Source organism: Numida meleagris, chromosome 1 (assembly GCF_002078875.1).
Source record: "Numida meleagris isolate 19003 breed g44 Domestic line chromosome 1, NumMel1.0, whole genome shotgun sequence".
Classification (NCBI taxonomy): domain Eukaryota; kingdom Metazoa; phylum Chordata; class Aves; order Galliformes; family Numididae; genus Numida; species Numida meleagris.
In genome coordinates this window covers 51825597-51846867 of record NC_034409.1, presented here as the reverse complement: position 1 = coordinate 51846867, position 21271 = coordinate 51825597, and the positions used below count along the sequence as shown (strand labels likewise).

Below are 21271 nucleotides of genomic sequence, written 5' to 3'. Positions count from 1 at the left end.
GAGCCTCCCCACCCGCCCTCCCTCGGGCCGGGGAGAGCCCAGCATTTTAGTGGCAGAGGAGCTGCTGCTCTGCCACACCCTTCAACTCTTAACTTAATAAAATCTTCCCCTTTTGCTGAGAAAAATGTGTTTGCTGAGGGCAAGGCTTGCTACAGGGCTGAGAGCAATTTCTGCAGCTTCCTGCCTCATTTTGGAGCCGGCAGCTCTTTTGTGACCATCAGAAGCAAGGGGGAAGATCAGAGGAATAGCAAATGCTTTTCCCCCGTCCTGTTTTGGGATAAAAAAAACACACACACACTTTGTGAAGGGCGCTTAAGGGGAAGAGCTCAGAAAAGGCTTCTGGCTCCTTTCCCTGGGTAAAGCCAGCACAAAATCCAGTAAATCCAATTGCAGGCTTGTGTCATGCCTGAACCTTGAAGATGGGATGAGTCTTGGGTGTGCTGTCAGGCAGAGATGGAAAGGCAAAGCTCCCAGGCTGGGGGTGGCAGACTTGAAGCTGGGGAGTTGTAGGGACCCTGTTACCAGGGAAAAAGTGAGGTTTAGGGCATGGTGTTGCATGCATATTTTTTTAGGAGAAAAAAAACATATTTTTGTGTCACTGGTGGCTTAATTAAGGCTGTAGGGTTGGAGCTGCCCTTGGTGGTTGCAACCCCTGGGATTGGCCATCCAGCCCCTTCCTCAGGTGCACCCTATATTTGTTTGGGTTTGGTGTTTTTGTTTTTTTTCTCGTCCTGACTGGGGACTGCTGCCCCCGATAAAGGCTTCGCACCAGCACACTGAAACATGTGGCTGCTGCCAATCAGCCCCTTCCCCTGTGCCACATGTGGCAGGGTGATACCAGCCCCATGGCTGCCCCATTGCGATATCGCCTGGCCCCAGGGCCATGGGCGGGAGAGGAGGCAGCCAAAATGTCTGCCTATTTTAAGCCTCTTTGGGAAGTGAAAGCGGCTTAAGTAAAATTTTGCCATGATGCATTTGCTGGCTTTCCGTGATGGAGTGCAGCACGTCCACAGCGTGTGTGCTTTGACCATTTAAGATGAAGTCCTGAGGTGGACGTGCAGGAATCTCAAAGGGTTTGTTGGGATGATGTCTGGGGAGAGAGGAGGAGGATGAAGTCATTGGGATTAGTGGGAGATTGCTCTGCCAGGCTCCTTCCTCTGAGGTTTGTTGCTGGGAGATGTTTCCCAATCTCTGAAGTCTATTTAATGCCAGAAACGTGCAGCATCGGTGTCTGCAGCGTTTCCATCACAACCTGCAGCCCCAGAGCTTCTCTAGCGTGTTAGGGACACAACAGTGCAAGGCGACAGGGATGCTCTGCACCACCAAGGGTGACGACACAGGGACCTTGCTCAGGATTCACCTATGGGAGACCATATTTTAACCTGCTAAAAATTAAGAGACCGGGTCCAGATGAAGGGGTCCCCCACGTACAGGGTGAGGCTGCATCCCCACGGCTGCAGGAGGTGCCCAGGTGATGGGCTCCGATAAGACACCCAATTTTCAGCTGCCTCTAGCAAGGTGAAGTCTGGGCACTGCGCTGCCCTGATAAACATTGCCGCTATTTTTTGGAGGCTCTGCAGTGAGCTGGTGGGGAAGGAGCGGGGCTTGGAGATGCTCTTCCCCCTCCCCCCCCCTCCCGTTTTCCCTTTTTGGCGGGTGAGCCCGCGCACTGCTGGCGGTTAAAAGCTTGGACGCAAGTAAAACCAGATGGAATCTTATCTGCCTGTGCCCGGGTGCCTACGTGCAGGCAGCCAGCAACGGCGCTGCGTTTCCCGCACAGCAAATTCAGGGTGTTTCACCCGGTCAAGGTGTCACGCAGAGGCCATGGTTCCCTACAGCATCCCCCTTCTCCTTTCCCCGGGTCTGTGTGTCCCTGGCTGGTGGCACAAAAGCATCTGGTGACGCTGGTGTTGCAGAGGGGTGCTCAGCGTGCATGGGACGTGCTGAGATGTTTGAAGCTGCTGTGTTTCACACCCAGTGCTGTATGTCCATGGGGGCAGACAAATGTTTGGTTTTTTTTAAGACAGAAGGAGGAAAATGTGATGTAAATGTGCTCCAGGAAGATGATGGTCACAGACACATTTAATCTCCTAGGGGCAGCTGAATGCTTACTCAGCTGGGAGGCAGTGGCTGATGAGAGCTTCTGCATATCCCAAAGCCTCTGGTGGGGAGCAAATGGGACAGAGAGGGAGCAGAGGCAGGGGTACTGGACCATGCAGTACAGTTGCCGAACCTATTTTTGAGCCTTTTTGCAGGAAAAAAAGTGCACCACCACCCCGCAGCATGCCACCCCCCTCCATACATCACCACCCTGGTGGCTGGGAACCACCACAAACCCCAGGGTGACACCATAGCTGCTCAGGGCAGAGCGAAGGGAGAGACCTCCAGTGTCTCTCCAATGTCCCCCCCTCTTATCCCTGACGTTCTTCCCCATGTCCCTCCTTGTCCCCACCCAATGTCCCCTAACACCCTTCTGAGTGTCCATGCCATGTCCCCCTGCTCCTTCCCTGTCCCCAGCACGAGCTCCTCCTTGTCCTGCACATCATCTCCTTGTCTCCTGATATCCCTCCCACTACCTATCCTTGTCCTATCCCAGTATTAGTCCAAAGTACTCCTTCTTGTCCCCGTCACATCTCTCCCTGTCCCCTGCTGTCCAACCCAGTGTCCACCCCCTGTTACCACTATGTCCCTCCTTGTCCCCTGGTGTCCAACCTCAGTGTCCATCCCATCCCCAAGGTGTCTCACCCTATCCCCACCACGTCCGTCCCTGTCCCTTAGTGTCCAACCTGAACGTCCACCTCTTTCCCCATCACATCCCTTCTTGTCCCAACCTTGTCCCTCCCCGCCTGCCCTGGGCATGTCACCATGGGGCGGGGCGGAGGGGACACGGGGACAGGCAGTCCTCCCCACGGTCCGTGCCGCACCCTTAAATATGCGGTGGCAGCCCGCGCGGCCGCAGACGCAGCGGCGGTGGCAGGAGCAGCCTCACATCTGTTGTCACTGGTGGCTCCTTTTTTAGCTCCCTAACCACGGTACCCCGCCGTGGGGTGAAGCGCCGGCTATGACGGAGAGCCTGGTCCTATCCCCAGCCCCAGCCAAGCCCAAGCGGGCGAAGGCATCGCGACGCGTGGCATCGCACCCCACCTACTCGGAGATGATCACGGCGGCCATCCGTGCGGAAAAGAGCCGCAGCGGCTCCTCGCGGCAGTCCATCCAGAAGTACGTGAAGAGCCACTACAAGGTGGGCCAGAACGCCGATCTGCAGATCAAGCTCTCCATCCGGCGTCTGCTGGCTGCCGGCATCCTCAAGCACACCAAAGGGGTCGGGGCCTCCGGCTCCTTCCGCTTGGCCAAGAGCGACAAGGCCAAGAAGTCCCCCCGGAAGAAGAAGAAGGCCACCAGGAGGTCTACGTCACCCAAGAAGGCAGCGAAGCCCAGGAAGGCCAGGTCACCGGCCAAGAAGCCCAAAGCTGCCGCTGGGAAGGCCAGGAAGAAGTCGCGGGCCAGCCCCAAGAAGGCCAAGAAGCCAAAGACTGTTAAGGCCAAGTCATGGAAGGCCTCCAAGGCCAAGAAGGTGAAGCGGTCGAAACCCAGAGCCAAGTCCGGCGCCCGGAAATCGCCCAAGAAGAAGTGAGCAGCCTGGGGGCTTTGTCCAGGCTCTCCCCGTTGGTTTCTGTAAATAGCTTTTGCCTTTATTTTTACCTCTTTCTATTGCAAATTTTGTAAGGAGTTGATCTATTCCTAACAGCTAAAACAAGGCAATGAATGAAAGAAAAAAAAAAGGAACTTCTTCCATATGGAAGAGTTCCCATTTATAAAAGCTACTTCTCTGGGTGTTTATTTCATCTTGCCATGGGTCTGGAGGGTCACGGTGGGCGGGCGGAGGACTTGGGGGAAGGTAGGAGGGCTGTGAGAGCCAGGAGGAGGAGAAGGGACTCCTCCTTGTCCCCAGGACTGAGGCACAGCCCGCCAGCCCAGCGCGTGAGGGCTGGAGATAACAGTGCGGCCGGGCGGTGGTGCAGACCATTGGGGTGGGGTTGAACGCTGCTGCCACCAAGAGCTTGGCACAGCCCCAGGGCCACACAGGCCCCACAGCGTCCCAACCCACAGGGCTGGCTGAGAGCCCACGGGATGGGACCGCCCTACTGCTCTGCTCCAAGTCCTTGGAGGCATCACCCTTAGGCATGCTCTGCCTAAATTCCCTGAGCCCAGAGTCTTCACCTTCCTGGCTCTTCCTTCCATTCCACTGGTCTGATGATCCTAAATGACTCAGGTGGACGCTGCCCAAACCTCTGAGGCACAGGAGATCCCAGTACAGTACCCTGTAGTTTGGGGTACTGAAATGCTTGGTCTGGAGGAATGTAATCCCTTTAGGTTCTTGTTCCTAAGGTCCTTGGACCAAAGGCCCCACACTTAGGCTGAAGAGCCCAAGTGCCTCTCAAGAGCCAGGTGCTTGGCCTCTAGACTTCCAGGTTCTAAAACATTCTGCCCACAGGACCTCCAGCCAGCTACAGTGGAGGGTAGAGGAGCCCAATCCAGCTGGGATCCTGATGTCTAAACCCACTGGGTCACAAATCCCTAAGACCAAAAGACACTGGGATTCCACAAGCTTGGGTACATCTGGCAGGTCCTAAACCTCTCAGACTTCTCAGTCATCTCAGGTGGGTACACACAAATTCATTGGGCTAAATCCTACAAGCTGTCATTTCATTGACCCTTCTGCTGAGCACACATGAACCATTGGGAAAAAAGGAACTGTGCCACCTGGGATGAGGACCCCAATTCCCTTGGATGGGAACACTCTTTTGCTTCTTGAGCCTCAGTCCATTATGTCACTTCATTCCAAAATCCCTTAGGCTCTGGAACATAACACCCTGGGCTGCCTGTTCCTAAATCCCTTTGGTTCCTAAAGCACATGGATAGTCTTCACTCAAATTTGGACTTTGCGGATCCCAACTCACCTGCATTGGGCTGCTTAAACCCCTTGGGCCAGAGCATCCCTCCATTTCACCCAAAGGCTTCAACATCTCCCAAAGGAGGTTCCCCAGCCCCTTCAGCCACAAGCATCCAAAATTTCCTCCTTTCTAAGATCAAAACCCCAAGCCTAAGCAGCAACACATCCCAAAGGAGCCAGGTGCCCCCCACAGGCTTCAGCATAGCTCGTCCCGGTTGGGTCCTAGCGCCGCACGGCTGAATCCTAGCGCAGCATCGCCATGTCTTAGGGCCCACTCCAGAAGCATTGCCCCTTTAAGGGAGAAGCTACGCGGGTGGGTGTGGCCGCGGCGCGCCTCCCCATTGGCCGGGGGGACACCTCCCCCTGGCGCGGCGTGGCGCGGCGCAGCGATGTGGCGCGGAGCTGCGGTGCGTGCGGTGCGGGCTGCCGGGAGTTCCCGGGCCGCTTCGGGGGCGGCGGCAGCGCAGCTCCGGCGATGGCTGGAGGGAGAGCTGGAGGGGATCCGCGGTGCCGGCACCTGGAAGAGCGAGAGAGTCATCGCCTCCCGCCAGGGCCCGCACCTCCGGCTGGCGGGTGGCGGAGCCGGTGCGTGCGGGACGGCGGGGGAAACCCTTGGGGCGTATGCCTGGTTCGACGCCTGTGCCTCGGTGTCTGTGTCTTCCCGCAGGGATCCTCAATTTCTGCGCCAACAACTACCTGGGACTCTCCAGCCACCCGCAGGTGATCCGCGCTGCCGTGCAGGCCCTGGAGGAGTTCGGTGCTGGGCTCAGCTCTGTTCGCTTCATCTGCGGCACTCAGGTACCGGGCACCTCTTGGCTTTAAAGCCGCTTGCCCTGCTTTTAGGGCCATGTTTCTGAGCACAATTAACTTCTCCCACGCACGCCTTTCCTGGATAATAGGTGGCTATTTTCTGCTGTCAGCAGCAGGCAAGCACGAACTTGCTCAATCCAAGCAGCGACGCTCACTTCTGTCCTCTATTTAGAGCATACACAAGGACCTGGAGGAGAAGATCGCACGCTTCCACCAGCGGGAGGATGCCATTCTCTATGCCAGCTGCTTCGATGCCAACGCTGGCATCTTTGAGGTTCGGAGTGCTTTGATTGCGCTGTGCAAGGAGGAGGGGAGTGTGTAGCTGATGAAACGGCCCTCAGTAAACCATAGGTGGAGAAGGGGAGGGAAGTGGAAAATTTTGCTGTGGCAGCTGCAGTCAAAGGCAACTTTGTCCCCTGCCTGGCAAAGGCTGTCAGGTTTTGATGAAGGGACACCCTGGAGTTCATAGAATCATAGAATCATACAGTAGTTGTGTTGGAAGGGACCTTAAAGGCTACCCAGTTCCAACCCCGTGCTGTGGGCAGGGCTGCCACCCACCAGCTCAGGCTGCTCAGGGCCCCATCCAGCTTGACCTGGAGCACCTTCAGGGATGGGGCACCCACAGCTGCTCTGGGCAACTGTGCCGGTGTCTCTTCGCCCTCAAAGCTGATCTAATCTGTTTGGCATGGGTAGGCTCTGCTGACCCCGGAGGATGCGGTGCTGTCAGATGAACTGAACCATGCCTCCATCATTGATGGGATCCGCCTCTGTAAGGCCAACAAGTACCGCTACAAGCATATGGACATGCATGACCTGGAGGCCAAACTGCAAGATGCACAGGTACCAGTGCTGTGCTCCACCCCGTGGCACAGCTGGGCAGTAACCAGCCCTGAAGGATGCACTCAGCCCTTTCCCGTCCCATAGAATCATAGATTCATCAAAGTTGGAAACGACCTCTAAGATCACCTAGTCTAACTATCAGCTTATCCCCACCATGCCCATTGACCATGTCCCTCAGTGCCACATCCACACAGTTCTGGAACACCTCCAGGGACAGTGACTGCACCACCTCCCTGGGCAGCCTGTGCCAGTGCAGCACCACTCTTTCTGAGAAGAAATTTTTCCTAATATCCAACCTGAACCTTCCTTGGAGCAACTTGAGGCTGTTACTTCTCGTCCTATCGCAGTTACCTGGGAGAAGAGGCCAACCCCCACTTTCCTACAACCTCCTTTCAGGTCATGGTAGAGAACGAGAGGAGTCATAGAGTTGTAGAGGCGTCCTTTTTGGTGGTCAGACAATGTGGGAAAGCAGCTGGCTTCTACAACTAACACCTTGTTTGCAACTCCATCTTGGTTCATTGTACCCATACTGTACAGCAGGTGGGGTAAGGGCTGCATTCCAGCCTCCTTCACCAGACCCGAGGTGATGTCCTTGCAGCATGTGGTTCTCTCCCACAGAAACACCGCCTACGGCTGGTGGCCACCGATGGTGCCTTCTCCATGGATGGTGACATCGCGCCTCTGCGGGAGATCTGCCAGCTGGCCCAGAAGTATGATGCCCTAGTCTTCATTGACGAGTGCCATGCCACGGGCTTCCTCGGTCCCAATGGCCGGTAAGGGGCTGCTTCACTCTTCACTGCTGTTAGGGACTCCCTTGGGTCTTGGGGGTTTTCTGGCATCACCTTGCACTGTTGTGAGTGCGCAATGTCTAGAGGAATAGAGAAGGGCTATTGAGTGCTTCATGAGGACCTAATGTCCATGTTGCTGTTGTCAAGAGAGCCAGTAGGGAGGCAAAATGCCATACCCTGGCTTGTCTTTTTAGGCTAGAAGACACAAAGCAGAAGAGCATATTGTATACATCCTGTTGGTTCCACCAGCGTAGACCTTGATGTGGGCACTGTGGACCTGTGTGCAAGTAGGGCAGTGTATTGGCGAAGTGCACAGCCAACCTCAAAGAATGTTGACTACACCATCTGTGTAACTGTTTTTCCTGGTATATTCGAGATGTGGCACATCAGAGCCTTGTGCAAGTCCTACATTCAAGAATCACAGTAGAGCTACTGCTCTGTTGAGACTATTCATAGAATCATTAAGGTTGGAAAAGATCACCAGGATCATCAACCACCAGCCTATCCCCACCATGCCCGCTGACCATGTCCCTCAGTGCCATATCCACACGGTTCTGGAACACCTCTGGGGATGGTGACCCCAGCACCTCCCTGGGCAGCCTGTGCCAGTTCTTCACTCATTCAGAGGAGAATTTTTTCGTAAAATCCAACCTGAACCTCCCCTAGTGCAACTTGAGGCTATTACCTCTCATCCTAAAACATTTGTGGGAACTTTGTGCACTCTTCCATCTGGAAGAGATGATGAACCCCTTCCTGTTACCTCAAGAAATCCCACCTTAGCCTCTCTGCAGGAGAAAGGAAAGGCAGTGCTTGGGCTGAAAGAGCACAGTGAAGTGTTTCTCCTTTACCAGAATGGGGGAGGCCAGATACCTGGCTTCCCCTTGAGGAAAAGAGCAGCATCACAAGTGCATGCTGGCATGGCTGATGATGTGACATTCTCTTTTCTGCAGGGGTACCGATGAGCTCCTGGGAGTGATGGATAAGGTCACCATTGTCAACTCTACCCTGGGAAAAGCTCTTGGAGGAGCAGCAGGTGAAGGCATTTCCTTGTCTGAGGCCCTCCATGCCCTAAAGAGATCCAATGCATGCTCTCCTTTTCCACTCATGGCATGAAGTCTGGGACTCTGCCACAGGGCCAAGGGAGGTCCTGCTGAGTTCTTGACTTCCCGATGGAGTTGCCCTTGAGGTCAAGGTGGACACTCTTGGTAAAAGACATCAGCTGTGATTTTTTTTTTTTTTAGGCCTGATCTGTGATAAAATTTCTTCTGCAGGGAACAAGTTGCCCGCTCTGCACAGGTCACCCTGGGTGTGCCTTGCCCATTTCCCTTTCCTCCCTCTGCAGGTGGGTACACAACAGGCCCCAAGCCCCTCATCGATTTGCTCCGCCAGCGATCCCGCCCCTACCTCTTCTCCAACAGTCTGCCCCCTGCCGTGGTGGGCTGCGCCTCCAAGGCCCTGGACCTGCTCATGGAAAGCAATGCCATTGCACAATCCATGGCTGCCAAGACCCAACGGTGAGGGGCCGTGCTTCTGCTCACCTCCTCCTCGTGTGCCTGTGTGCATGTCAGAGGCGAGATTTAGAATCGCACCCAGCCCTCAGTGGCCTGGGTTCTACTCATCCCCTTGTTCTCCTCACCAGGTTCAGGAGCAAGATGACAGCAGCCGGCTTCACCATCTCAGGGAAGGACCACCCCATCTGTCCTGTCATGCTGGGGGATGCCCGGCTGGCTACAGTGATGGCTGAGGACATGCTGAGCAGAGGTGAGCGGGGCAGGAAGCCCTGCATGCAGGAATGTAGCAATGGAAGCAGGGAGCCAGAAGCCTTTCTGTCACCCACTGTCACCTCAGCCTTCCCTCCTGGCCAGCTCCAGCTCTCCATGCTTTTCCTCTCCAGGCATTTACGTCATTGGCTTCAGCTACCCTGTGGTCCCCAAGGGCAAAGCCCGCATCCGGGTCCAAATCTCAGCCGTGCATAGCGACGAGGACATCAACCGCTGTGTGGAAGCCTTCATTGAGGTGGGACGGAAACACGGAGCGCTGCCTTGAGGGGCTGCCAGACTCAGCCCCTAGTGCCCTTCTGCCCACCACCAAGACAAGTGCCTGTGCCTGGGAGGCATGAGTGGCATGCTGCTCAACACAGGACCCTGAGGCATCACCTCTGGCTGTTGCACTGTGCTGCCAGCATCACCTGTAGCATTAAAGACTTCCTGCAGTGCAGTGGGTAGTTGTATGACTCTTGCTTTCTCATCCGGGAGTTGCTGCCGCTTTCTGTCCCCTTGTACTGTTAGGTATCCTCTGTGTAGCCTCCGTCAGGGCACTGAAGTGCTCCTCTCCCCTTCTGGAGGTGGAAATGTGATGCTGCTGGTCTGCCTGAGGTCATCTGATTCCTCAGTGCCCATCCTGCAGGTCCCCAAGTGTGACCCTACAGTAATTCCCCCACCAAGGCAGGAGGATTTCCCAGGTTGTGCATCAGCCCTTGGCTACCCGTGCCACCAGCAGCCAGTTAGGGAAGGGGCAAAGGTTTGCTTGCTTGGTGCTCAGGGCCAGCCCTAATGCTCTGCCCATTGCCCTCGCCATAGAATCATTTGAATTGGAAGGTACCCTTAAAGTCCATCTAGTCCAACTCCCCTGCAACAAACTGGGACACCTGCTGCTAGATGAGGGTGCTCAGAGCCCCTTCAGCCTGACCACAGGGCTCTCACCCTGAGAGCTGCCTCTCACCCACATGGCACAACCCAGCAGCTGGCCACGAGGCTTTACATCTGAGGCGAGGAGCAGAGCAGGTACAGAAACCTGTAATTCCCCTCCATCATGCACAATTTTCACGCAGCAGAGAACACGGAGCCAGCTGACAGCTCTGGATTTGTTCCCCCAAGCTGTGCTGGAGTGATGGTGATTTAGCACTCACGCAGACACATGCGGCTCCTGAGCATCAGGATGGCTTTATTTGAATCAAGGTGTGTGTCCTGTCACCATGCTCACCTGAGCGTGCTGCAGGGTGTGACCATGTCTGACCCAAACCAGAGCAATGGTTGCATGGCTGAAGGGGGCCGGAATGGAGACCAGGGTCCATGTGTAGAACAAGCTGCATCAAGTTAGGCTCCATGGCCATGCAAAAGTGAGAGATGAGCTCCTGGTTTTAAATGTGACACCGCTAAGAGCTCAAGGGAATGTTTGCCTGCCCTCTCTCACTGCTTCAAGGCCAAGCTCTGAGGCAGGCTGCGGGCTGCACAGCACCAGGAGCCGCAGCGCTGGGAAGGCACGTGGGTCAGGCTGGAAATGAATAGCACAGCTGCCACCGACCACAGGAGGTGCGGTAGCGCTTTGTTCCCAGTTAAACCCTCCAGCTTGTATTTTTTCAAGGCGTGGAGCTGGTTTGTAGCTCTTTATGGCTTTTAGACCAGAAAGCAGAGGGCTTTTTTTCTCGATGGGATGCGGAGGCAAGTGCTGCCTTTCCAAGCTGTGTTTCCTAGAATCACCCATCCCAGACGGATCCACCCCTGTCCTGGGCCGCCACCCTCTGCGTGATCGATACAGGGTAGGTGTGGGTTCCCCCATCACTCCTGTTGTGCATTAAGATATCAGACCAACCCATCCCATTCTCAGATGCATGCGGACACTTCCAGCCCTGGGCTCACACCTCCACCCACCCTCACTGTGCCACCACAGCCCAGTCACAAGCCTGCCCCTCTTCTAGCCCACCATGGTGACCACTCTGAAGTTCAACCCACCTCTCTCCGTGGCTTTGCTGCACCTCAGCTCTGCTCCCACCACCCTCAGAGGGGTCACAAGCATGGGCTGAGAGTTGGACTCAATGATCTTAGTGGTCTTTCCAATCTGAATGATTCTATGATTCTCAGGCCCACATCACCCCATCTTGGCCCAAGCCCCACTGGGATTCACACACAGCCAAATCCACCCCACGTCCTTCCCAACAATCAAACACCCATAGAGGCCTCCTTGGCTTTCAGGCCTTTATTTCTCATCCCTTCAGCGGCAGGAGCACTTGCAGGCCACTACCACGGGGTAGGGTATCTGCCGCCAGGCGCAGTGCGGGGGGCCGGGGGGCCGGGCAGCCCAGCAGTGCCAGGCCAGCAGTTTGAGATGAGTGAGCTGGGCTGGGCGGCAGGCCATGCCGGGGGGCCATGAGCAGTCGGGAGGGCCGGTCCTGCAGGCGGAGTGCCGCACCCAGCGGGGCCAGAAGACGGGCCCCAGGTCCACCCAGGTGGAGGTGAGGCGGCACGAGGCCCGCTCCACCAGCCAGCGCCGCAGAGGCCGCGCCATGTCAGCAGGCAGCTCAGGAGGCAGCTCCATCCCCTCCACCTCCCTCCACAGCTTGCGGCGGTACCGCCCGCTGCCCTCCGCCAGCTCCCGGCTCATGGTCTCCAGATCCTCCTTGGCGCTGAGGTTGCGGCCTAGCGGCTCCTCGGCTGACATCCAGAAGGGGTCGAAGGCTGGGCCCAGCAGCCGGCGCAGCCGGCCGGGCCGCAGGTGGCGAGGTTTGGGAGCATAGTGGTAATCCTCGGGGGAGAGCGAGAGGCTGTAGGGCCGCACTGGGGCCGAGGGGCGGCCACGCAGCAGGCGGGCAGTAGGGTCGGAGGTGCCAAATGGCGGTGGGAGTGGGTCCCGGGGGTCCTCCAGCGATGTTGGCAGGCTGGTGGCACGCAGCGGCAGTGGCAGCAGGCAGAGGAATAGCAGGAGGCAGCAGCGGAGGCCCTGCATGGCGAGTGGTGCTGTGGGATGTGGCAGGCGGCCACGTGCCCTGGGTTATCGGCGCGTCCCGAGCATAGCCTTCCCCTTTTCCTTGGTTGTGGATGATGATACCCGTCTGCCTGCCCACCCGCCCGCCTGCATGGGGATGCTTTGCTCCCTGCTGACATCAGGGGTGTCGCGGAGCCTCCCACCAGGCTGAGGTGTGAGATGGGGCAGGAGGACCCCACTTCTGCCTCTTTTTTCCCCAACATACCTCCACCTGTGCTGCCCCTGGGAGAACAGGTTGCCATGGAGGGGTAGAATCCAATGCCTCCTTCTCCTCCTCCCCATCCTGCCCCATGACTCTGCTTGAAGAGGCACCCAGGACCTTCCCAGTGAAGGGAAGGTGGCGGCTTTCAGGTCTTGCTGAGAAAGGACCACCAAATTACACTCATCCCCAGCGCAGGGACATGTCCCGTCCCAGCAGGGCGGCTGGGCAGGGGTGGGAGGGCTGTGTGAGTTACAGTTGTTTCTTATAGTCACATCAGCCAGAGCACACACTGTCCCAGGTGGTGATAACAAAGCTGGATCTCTGGAGGTGCCCTCACTGGACAGCCTGTCCTCCCTCTCCAGGGAGGGAAATGCTGGTGAGAGGTCAGACCTGCACTAGACAGAGAACAAAGCCTGCTTCACCCTCCATCCCCAGGTCTGAGACTTGATCTGCCCTGTGCTATAGCACTTTTTGCCATGCTGCTAGCAATTAATTAATAACAGCTAAAAACAGCAACTAATTGCTCATTCTCCACAGGGCTTAGACCCGTATCCCAAGGATGAGGTAGGGGTCTGGCAGGCTGGGACATCCATGTTCCCAGGAAATGTTGGGAAACGCATCCTATTCACATAGAGGTGGCAGATCTGTGGGATCCTGCCCACCTCCATCCCCCCATCCTCGCTGTCCCCTCCTCAGTGGAAGCAGCTGAACCCAAAGGAAGGCTGGGAAGAGAGGAGTTAACTCCAAACCCAACCTCAGTGAGAGGGGAAAAAAAAATACAGAGAGAGATCAATGGATCAGCAGCTAAAGCAGAAGGAGGGAAAAGGAGGGGAGAGGGAGAGAGAACGTGTGAGGAGCTCCAGAAGGAGAGAGCTGAGTGCGAGAGCGAGAAGGGGGAGCAGGGGGACAGGGGATGCAGCAGAGCGTCAGGCATTGACGTTCTCCCTGCACTGCGTGAAGAAACTGTCAGTGTCCCAAATCCTGCTGATGAGCGGCTGCCTTCTCCTCACTGCTGCTGCCCAGGCTTTTCTGGTGGTCTCCCCAGAGCAAGCGGAGAAGCTGCAGGCCTTTCCTTGCAAAGGTGAGTGCCGGCTTCCTAAGCCTTGGGATGAGCCCAGAGCTGCCCCACAGCCTATGTGCAAGGGGTGTGCCCAGAGGGAGACTGCAGCCTTCTGCTTGTGCAAGAAGGACCCCCAGGGCCAGGACAGAGGAGCTGGGCACTCACCAGTGGGACAGAGGGGAGTGCAGAGGCAGGGAAGAGTTTTCAGCGCTGTATAGAACATGCTGGGAAGAAGTGGCATGAGCAGAGAAATGGGGGAGTGTGGGGTGAAAGAGCTTGCATGACCTAAAAAGAGTTAATTGCATGTCAACAGTTGCTAGATAACGGTGCCTTTCCATCTTGACTGCTGCTCAGTGAAGGACAATTTGTTCTAATGATAGAACAATAGGGCAAAGGCTCATTAGGAGATAGGGTGTTTACGCTCCTTGTCTGTGTGTGGTGGTACTCAGTGCTGGAGGAAGTTTGGCAGCAAATCACAGCACCCTGCTCCTTGAGCTTTTGGGATAAATCTCTCCTTTGTGATGACTATCGCGCTGTGTTTTGGGCAGCTCCAAGGTCTGCCCCCCGTTCTCTCCCACATCACAGGGAGAGATGCAGAGCTGCACAAAAAGCAGATCAGTTGGAGAATGTAAGTGAGTACTGATAGAGGCCAGGGACAAGACAGGACCCAGCAGCCAAATTCCCCTTGCCTGCACCAACCATAGGGTCAACAAAGCCCCAAACCCACAGACCAAACACATCCCATCTGCTTTTCTCAGAGACCCTTTGAACTCTGAATTGGAAACAATTAAATATGATACAGTACAATACAGATTGTTTTCCCCACTGCCCACACTGCTAATTTAGCCACCACCATCCAGCCCATGACCTCCTATCAGCATCGGGATAACTGTCCTTAGTCACAAGTCCACTGTGTAAAGCAGCTGCTGCAAGCAGAGCAAGGAGCAGTCACCTGTAGGGTGGAGATGGCACCCTCATGAGTATGGCACAGTGCTTCTGCTGTAGGGATCCTGCTGCTGGAGCTGTCTCAGCCCCATGTTCAGGGTGTCCATCCCTCTCAAGCCCCCCTTCCCTATGTCCTTGCAGCCCTGGCTGAGCCCAGTTGAGCATCAGCTGGGATGAAGATTTGAAATCCTGAGGTTCAGCAGCATGTTGTATGTAGAAGGAATGCAGGGGAGGCCAAGCTGTGAAGCAGGGGGTCTTCCAGGAGGCTGGGAGGACAGCAGACACTGTGGTGGGGATGTGGATCTGGGCTGTCTCTCTCTACACACAGGGTCCCACTGTTGGATGGGGAGAGATGCCAGGGGGCTGGAATGCCTCCTCAGACAGCCCGGAGCTGCCAGCTGCAGGGATCATTGTGCCCGTCATCTTCTCCCTCATCTTTCTTCTGGGCACTGTGGGGAATGGACTGGTGCTGGCCGTGCTGCTGCGGAATGGCCAAGTGAAGTACACCACCACCAACCTCTTCATCCTCAACCTGGCCATGGCCGACCTGTGTTTCATCATTTGCTGTGTCCCCTTCCAAGCCACCATTTACACCCTGGATGGGTGGCTCTTTGGGGCCTTTGCCTGCAAGACTGTTCATTTCCTGATCTACCTCACCATGTACGCCAGCAGCTTCACCCTGGCCACAGTTTCCATTGACAGGCAAGTGTCCCCTCTACGTTGAGTCCCTCAGCTCAGGGACAATGTGTTTGCCACCCTTAAGTTAAGAGGTAAGAGAAAGTCCAGCCTCTACCCTACTGGGCCTCCTGTAAGGAGCAGACAGGGTCACCCTAGTGGCAGGACCAGCAGATCCATCTTCCCACTGTTACTCCACAGCTCCCATGCCTTCTCCCAACTCCCAGCCAAGCTCTTGGCCTAGTTATCCTGTCCTTTCTCTTCCTTACTTGGGCAGAAGGGTTGCAGGCATGCATTCAGGCTTGTGTCCACCATGCAAAGCCAAGAATGCCAAAGCCCCAGGAAGCAACACACCAGAGGAGAAACAGGTAGCTCTCTGTGTCCTATTTCAGTCCCCTTCCCTGACTGAAGAGGCACGCTGCTTGCCCTTCCTGAGCTAGCACAGCAGTGCAGTCAGTGGAGATCCCAGATCCCATGTTGGGATGACCCCGTTCTCACCGTAATCCCCCTTCCCAAGAGGTGAGGAGGAGGAGAGATAGGTGGCTGCATGGGAATGGGTGCACAGATGGCAGCTTCATGGGGCAGGAGGACAATGAGACATCTCACCCACATTGTGTTGGGTCTCTCCTTCCCCTCCCCACCAGATACCTGGCCATCCGCTATCCACTGAAGTCCCGGGATCTTCGCACTACCCAAAATGCAGGAGTGGCTATTGTAGTGATCTGGTTGCTGTCACTATTCTTTGCGGGACCTTACCTCAGTTACTACCAGATTGTCCATTACCATGGGGTGCCCGTCTGCATCCCCATCTGGGAGGACCAACGAAGAAAGATTCTGGACATCCTCACGTTTGTGGTTGGATACCTCTTACCCGTGACTGTAGTGAGCCTGGCATACGCCAGGACCATCAAGTTCCTGTGGACCTCTGTAGACCCTATAGAGAGGATCTCAGAGTCCCGGAAGTCCAAACGTAAGGTCACCAAGATGATTGTGGCTGTGGCCATCCTGTTCTGCCTCTGCTGGCTTCCACACCATCTGGTTATCCTGTGCTTCTGGTTTGGCCACTTCCCCTTCAACCGAGCCACTTACGCCTGCCGCCTTGCTTCCCACTGCCTTTCGTATGCCAATTCCTGCCTCAACCCAATCGTCTATGCGCTTGTCTCCAAGCATTTCCGAAAGCGTTTCAAGCAGGTCTTCACTTGCCTCTTCTTCCAGAACAAGAGCAGGAAGAAGAGAATTGGAAATAAAGTCCATATGGTCACTGTGGGCAAAGGTTTCACCAACAGCACTGGAGGCTTCTACAGGGGTAACACTGAGTTGTCTCAGGTCCCAAAGGAGAACAGTAGGAAGAGGAACCCTGAAGGTGCCAACCATGCCAGAGCATGGACTCACCAGCTACAAGAAGTTCAGAAGGAGCTGCTGGAGGAGGAAAGCTTGGTAACAGCTGGCCATCCCCTATCCAAGACCCCTCCAAGAAGGCTTCAAGAGCGTCTGAGTGTTGATTACAAATGAGCAAACCTGTCTAAGAATGGGACCATTGTAATCCACCTTACCAATGCAGAACAGAGGGACATGTTAATGTGATGCCATTTCTCATTGTCCAGGGGCAGTCCAAGTCCACCTCCCGTTCTCTAGCTCCTGCATCCATGGCTTCTCTGCAGCTCAAAGGGGAAAGGATCATCAGTCCAGTCTCTTCCCTCAGCCCTGCCCTTCCAGAAGTACTCAATGGAGGAGGCTTCCTAGAGCTCTGCCCTGCTTGGCTTTTGATAACGCAATCAGATCCTGCAGGACACTGTCCACTTCCTTGTGCTGCTTGCAGTTCTGAAATGTTTCCTGGTGGTTATCCTCAGTTCTTCCTAAGCAACCCCCACAAACCCTCCTCCCACCACGTTGTTCCATCTGATAAAGCTTTGTTTAATTTCTGTTTGCCTTTTGCAAATTCCTGAAGGACCACTGCCTCCTCTTTGTTCTTTATGCGGAGTTTCATCCCTTCCTTCTCAGGCTGTTGCTCTCTGAGCAGAGATGTAATTCGGCGGTATTAGCCCTGTTTGTGTGTTTTACTGACTTGCCAAGATAATCTTTTCCATGAAATGAAAATTGCGATTGCACTCGTGTGCACTTGGCTTAATCTTAAATCCTCACTGTTCCTTTCTATGTGGTGGAGAGAGCTTCCGGGAGGATGAAAGGCCACCACCACTCAATGGGTTGGAACATCTTCCACAGCATTCATCACTGCAGGATTGCTGCGGGACTGATGTCCTCCTGGGAGCACAATTTCCCATTTGTTGCTCCTCATTGGCCACCTTGCCTTGAGCAGCCATGGAAGAGCCTTTGGTTGCAGTAGCAGCTGAATGACACCCTGTAGTATGGCAGAGTGTCTTCCCAATCCTGACCTTGGGAAGAATAGGAACTGCTTTGGAGATGAGGGGGCAGGAAATCACGTTCACCAGAGAGTGCTGGAATTTTCCCCTTTCTTGTCCTGAATAAACCCCAGCAATTTCCTTCCCCTGGTATGTTCGATGTGTGCTGAATGCAAACTCTGCCAGTCCAGCATGGACTGCTGGAGGCTGTATAAGCTGGTGGGGGTCCTTCATGGGGACAGAAAGCAGTGGTGAGATGGTAGGGCAGAGGGGCAAGGAGCAGAAGGGAAGACATGCAGGCACACAGCAAGTGTATGCATGGAGATAACCCTCCCAGCAAAGCCCTGTGGGAAGAGATGTGAGGACCAAATGCTGCAGCACTCTGTAGGCTTTGGGAAATCTGCAGGGAGCGCACTGCTCACTTCATAGCTAATTCATACCGAGGGAGTAATGCTGGGAGCCCCAGCTGGCAGAGAGGAGCCATTTCCTGCCAGCCCACTGCCAGCCGCCTCTGCCAAATGCTAAATTACTGGAGGCAGCGCAGCCCAGTCAGCACTGTCCTGAGCTGCACAGACACTGTCCTTGCTTGCCCCATGCACGGTGAGACCTTTGATAAGCAGCTGGAAGCTGCAGTGTCAGGTGAAGAGCTTACAGCCCTCTCCTTGTCCTTTGACACTCTCAGAGCTACGGGCACAATACGGCAGGGATGGAAGGACACGTAACAATGGGAACATAGCTTTGCAGAGCCCTGCTGTGCACAAGCCATGCAGCAGAGCTACAAGCCTTTCTTATCCCTCTTCTCTTGCCCTCCCCTACTCCTGCTTGCGTGATTCTCCCCTTATTGCTTGCCCTGCTTGCTTGTCAAACTCCCAGGTGACGTGGCACTTCAATCTGTGCTGACGCTGTTGCACAGCTCAGCAGCAAGAACACCGCTTTCCCACACTGGAGCCAACCCAGTTGCTGCAGTGGGGATTGTTTTTCTTTTCACATTCAAGCACTTGATGTTGTTTTCTGCACCTTGAACCTCCCACACCTCTCGTCATGCTGGAATATCTACATCATTTCTAGAACTGTGGCTGCATTTCACAGCATTGGAGAGAGAAGGGAATAGCAGTCCGGAGTGGTGATTCTCTGACCCTGCTCCCTGCTAATAAAGGGTGAATCCTAAATAACATGGGACACAAGAGGACAGGGGAAACCTGGGGAGAAAGCATATTTAGCACAGCAAGCCTCTGCAAGCCCTGGCTCCCATTCGTTTGTTCTGTCTGGGCCTAAGAGCCTGCATTTTTGGGGAGCGCGTGAGCAGGAGGCCTGATATCCAAGAGGGAATTCCATTCTGGCCAGTAACAGCACACATGTTCCAACTGGTCCAACAGCTTAAAGGCAGAGGCAAAGAAAAGGTATTACGTCCTTGACATGAAGCTGTCACTAATTAAGGTCAAAGGAGCTTGAATGCTGTTCTCAGCACAGCCTCCCCTCCAGACTGATTAGCAATCAGCAGTCTCTGCTCCCAGCTTTTCAGCATAATTAATGATTACTTGTCATCACTCAGACTGATGAGCTCGGCTTTAAACTTGCAGGGGATGCCACACCTGGGACATGCTGAGCGTGGGGCAGCAGGGATGGGAGCAGGGAGGGCAGATCCAATAGAAGAAGGAAAAAAGGGTGGTTGAAGAGCCCCTAGGTGAGCTGCTATTTGCCATATCTCCTTTATCAGCTTCCTAATCAAAACTGCTGACTCTTCCACCTTGTCATCCTCTGGCCCTGAGCTGCCTGGGGCTGCTCTCCCACGCTGCCCTGGTGCGGTGTACGAAGAAAGCATCTTACTGCCAGTACCTTTCTGTGATGGAGGAGATGAAACCCATCTCACTCACTGAATGAGCAGAGGAAGCAGATGAAAGGCTGGAAGGTTTGCAGGGACGCTTCATGGTGCTTCCTTAGCAGCACAGAGGATAATTACTGTGATGGATTTGGAGTCTGCTAGAGAGGCAAAAGTGAAGAAAGTAATGGAGTTCAGATGCTGGCTTGATACCCTGGAGCTTAATTATGTCAACTGCTGAAGACTGAAAGGCGATGGATTTGTGGTGTTTGTGCATACTGCAGCACACTTTGCATTCACCAGCGTGGGCGAGCAGCTGCTGCAGAGAAAGGCCTTTTGCTTAACAACAGGACTTTGCTTAACATCCAGGACAGTTTACCCAGAGGTTTGTACACAGCTATTGCTTCTGCCGTGAGCCCTTACTTGCTTGGAAGAGCCAGATCCTTCGCCTGGCTGGCTTTGTCTGTGTCTTACAGCACTTAGTGAGCTGTTAGTGCACTTAGTGCAATGCTGCGGGGCTGGAGCTCGCTGCTGGGCTCAGTGGCTGTGGGTTCAGCATGTCGCTGCAGAGCCATGCTGGGGATGAAGAGGGGAACAGAAGGCATGTGGAGGACAGGAGGTGGTGAGCAAGACCTTGAGTCAAGTCCTGTCTGCCAGAGAGTGCTGGCACTGTGGCCCAGAGGGGGACCCAAAGCATGGTGCTTAGCAGTGTAAGGCAAGGGAAAAGGGGAGATTGGACTAAGAGTAACGTCAACATAAATAGCAGAGGGAACAGTGGTGGTGTTTGCATTGTTACTGCAACAGACACCTCTGGAATAGACTGAAAGCAAGGGATACACTGCTGCCTGCAGCACCCCCACCTTTCCACTCCAAGCATACAGTCAAGAGCAGTAATGAAAAACTCCAGCACCAGGCATAACAAAGACTTGAAGAGTTGATGTCCTGAGCACTCAAGCTAAAAGCTTAGCTCTAAGTCTCAGTTAAGTGTGTTCCTGGTTGCAAGGAAAGCTTCCAAGCTGCATCTAGTTTGCAGACAGCAGCAGCAGCCAAGGCAACTGCAATGATAAGAGCACCTCAGCCACCTGCTCTTTGGCACCTTAATGGTCTCCTCAGCAACAAGGTTGTTGACTGCAAAAGCACTGACTGCCAAGTGTACATGGACACCAAGGTGAGGCTGACACAGGGAGAGAAAGTCAGGACAGGCTGGACACAGAGGTCACCTGCTCCTCACCCACAGACAACATTATAAAGCCCCCTGCCCAGCTGTTGAGGGGTTGAGGTGCTGGGGAGGAGCATCTCTTCACAGTGCAGACACTTTTCTGGGCACAGGGCAAGGCATGGGTGCAAGCACCTTCTTCCCACCAGCTCCATACTTAACCAGGAGCTTTCCCTCTTCACACAGCACGCCATCTCCCACCTAGAAGCAATCCCCCCTGAGATTCTCTTTTCCTCTGTTTGTACAGTATCACAGCAACTAACTAGATTTTTAAGTTTGGATTTCTTGGCTGTAGGAGCCAAGATCAGAAGGTGAGTCAGCAGCTGTGTACCTTGGTCTGCAAACAGACTGGTGTTTGAATTCAAACAATTTTGTGTTGTCACTTCCAATTTCAGTACTGCAGTCGGGAGTAGCAGTTACTGAACCTGATGCTGTGCCCAGGTCCTGGAACACAGGTAAAGAGGAGTGAGCTGCTCTGAAAAGAGTGAACTGGACAGGGAGTTCGAAAAAGGCTGACAGGATTTTATTGAAGTTTGAAATACAAAAAGGTCAGATTTTCTCCCACCCCCTCAATATCCTTCCCATCCAGCACATTGTAACAAAGTACCAGCATTCACAGTGACAGCCCCAGCGGGCACAGCTTCCAGCACATCTACAACAATGCGTATTCTGATATCTCAGCTTTGAACAAGGAGGTCCAGTTAGCCTTCTCCTGGGTAAGAAGCCAGATATTAGAGAACATGTCTCTGAAGAATATCCCAAATAATGGCTGTTAATATGATTAAGCTGAACCCTTGTCAACGGTTTACGGGCGTTCGGCCCGGTTCCGTGACGAAGGGGA

The 21271-nt window shown here is 54.6% G+C and overlaps 4 protein-coding genes across 6 annotated transcripts; 3 read left to right on the top strand and 1 right to left on the bottom strand.

The window, feature by feature from the left end:
• Positions 266 to 3824, top strand: LOC110393003 (histone H5). Its single transcript, XM_021385406.1, has one exon. The coding sequence runs from the start codon at positions 3062 to 3064 to the stop codon at positions 3632 to 3634; it is 573 nt and encodes a 190-aa protein (XP_021241081.1). The 5' UTR covers positions 266 to 3061; the 3' UTR covers positions 3635 to 3824.
• GCAT (glycine C-acetyltransferase) lies at positions 5297 to 9609 on the top strand. 3 transcript variants are annotated; one of them, XM_021385396.1, is made up of 10 exons: positions 5297 to 5539; positions 5622 to 5752; positions 5937 to 6038; positions 6458 to 6604; positions 7223 to 7377; positions 8343 to 8425; positions 8664 to 8734; positions 8811 to 8906; positions 9032 to 9153; positions 9287 to 9428. In XM_021385396.1, the coding sequence occupies exons 1-9, from the start codon at positions 5344 to 5346 to the stop codon at positions 9134 to 9136; spliced, it is 1086 nt and encodes a 361-aa protein (XP_021241071.1). In that variant the 5' UTR covers positions 5297 to 5343; the 3' UTR covers positions 9137 to 9153; positions 9287 to 9428. The 3 variants fall into 3 exon arrangements, with proteins under 3 accessions (XP_021241071.1, XP_021241064.1, XP_021241054.1); XM_021385389.1 differs by having other exon boundaries at positions 8634 to 8734; XM_021385379.1 differs by lacking the exon at positions 8664 to 8734 and having other exon boundaries at positions 5298 to 5539; positions 8735 to 8906; positions 9287 to 9609.
• Positions 11197 to 12838, bottom strand: LOC110392928 (noggin-1-like). The gene is made up of 2 exons (XM_021385354.1): positions 12359 to 12838; positions 11197 to 12108 (listed from the first exon to the last, which is right to left on the bottom strand). The coding sequence occupies exons 1-2, from the start codon at positions 12443 to 12445 to the stop codon at positions 11383 to 11385; spliced, it is 813 nt and encodes a 270-aa protein (XP_021241029.1). The 5' UTR covers positions 12446 to 12838; the 3' UTR covers positions 11197 to 11382.
• Positions 13001 to 17518, top strand: GALR3 (galanin receptor 3). The gene is made up of 2 exons (XM_021385358.1): positions 13001 to 15062; positions 15680 to 17518. Exons 1-2 carry the CDS (start codon positions 14656 to 14658, stop codon positions 16545 to 16547), a joined length of 1275 nt encoding a protein of 424 aa, XP_021241033.1. The 5' UTR covers positions 13001 to 14655; the 3' UTR covers positions 16548 to 17518.

Bases quoted from the DNA above. Each gene is read 5' to 3' on its own strand.
- GCAT (XM_021385379.1), top strand. From the start codon at position 5,344: ATGTGGCGCGGAGCTGCGGTGCGTGCGGTGCGGGCTGCCGGGAGTTCC. The intron at 5,540-5,621 runs GTGCGTGCGGGA...GTCTTCCCGCAG, and splicing joins GCTGGCGGGTGGCGGAGCCG to GGATCCTCAATTTCTGCGCC. The intron at 7,378-8,342 runs GTAAGGGGCTGC...TCTTTTCTGCAG, and splicing joins TTCCTCGGTCCCAATGGCCG to GGGTACCGATGAGCTCCTGG.
- LOC110393003 (XM_021385406.1), top strand. From the start codon at position 3,062: ATGACGGAGAGCCTGGTCCTATCCCCAGCCCCAGCCAAGCCCAAGCGG.
- LOC110392928 (XM_021385354.1), bottom strand. From the start codon at position 12,445: ATGGGGCAGGATGGGGAGGAGGAGAAGGAGGCATTGGATTCTACCCCT. The intron at 12,109-12,358 runs GTATGTTGGGGA...CTCGCCATGCAG, and splicing joins CAGGGGCAGCACAGGTGGAG to GGCCTCCGCTGCTGCCTCCT.
- GALR3 (XM_021385358.1), top strand. From the start codon at position 14,656: ATGTGGATCTGGGCTGTCTCTCTCTACACACAGGGTCCCACTGTTGGA. The intron at 15,063-15,679 runs GCAAGTGTCCCC...CCTCCCCACCAG, and splicing joins GCCACAGTTTCCATTGACAG to ATACCTGGCCATCCGCTATC.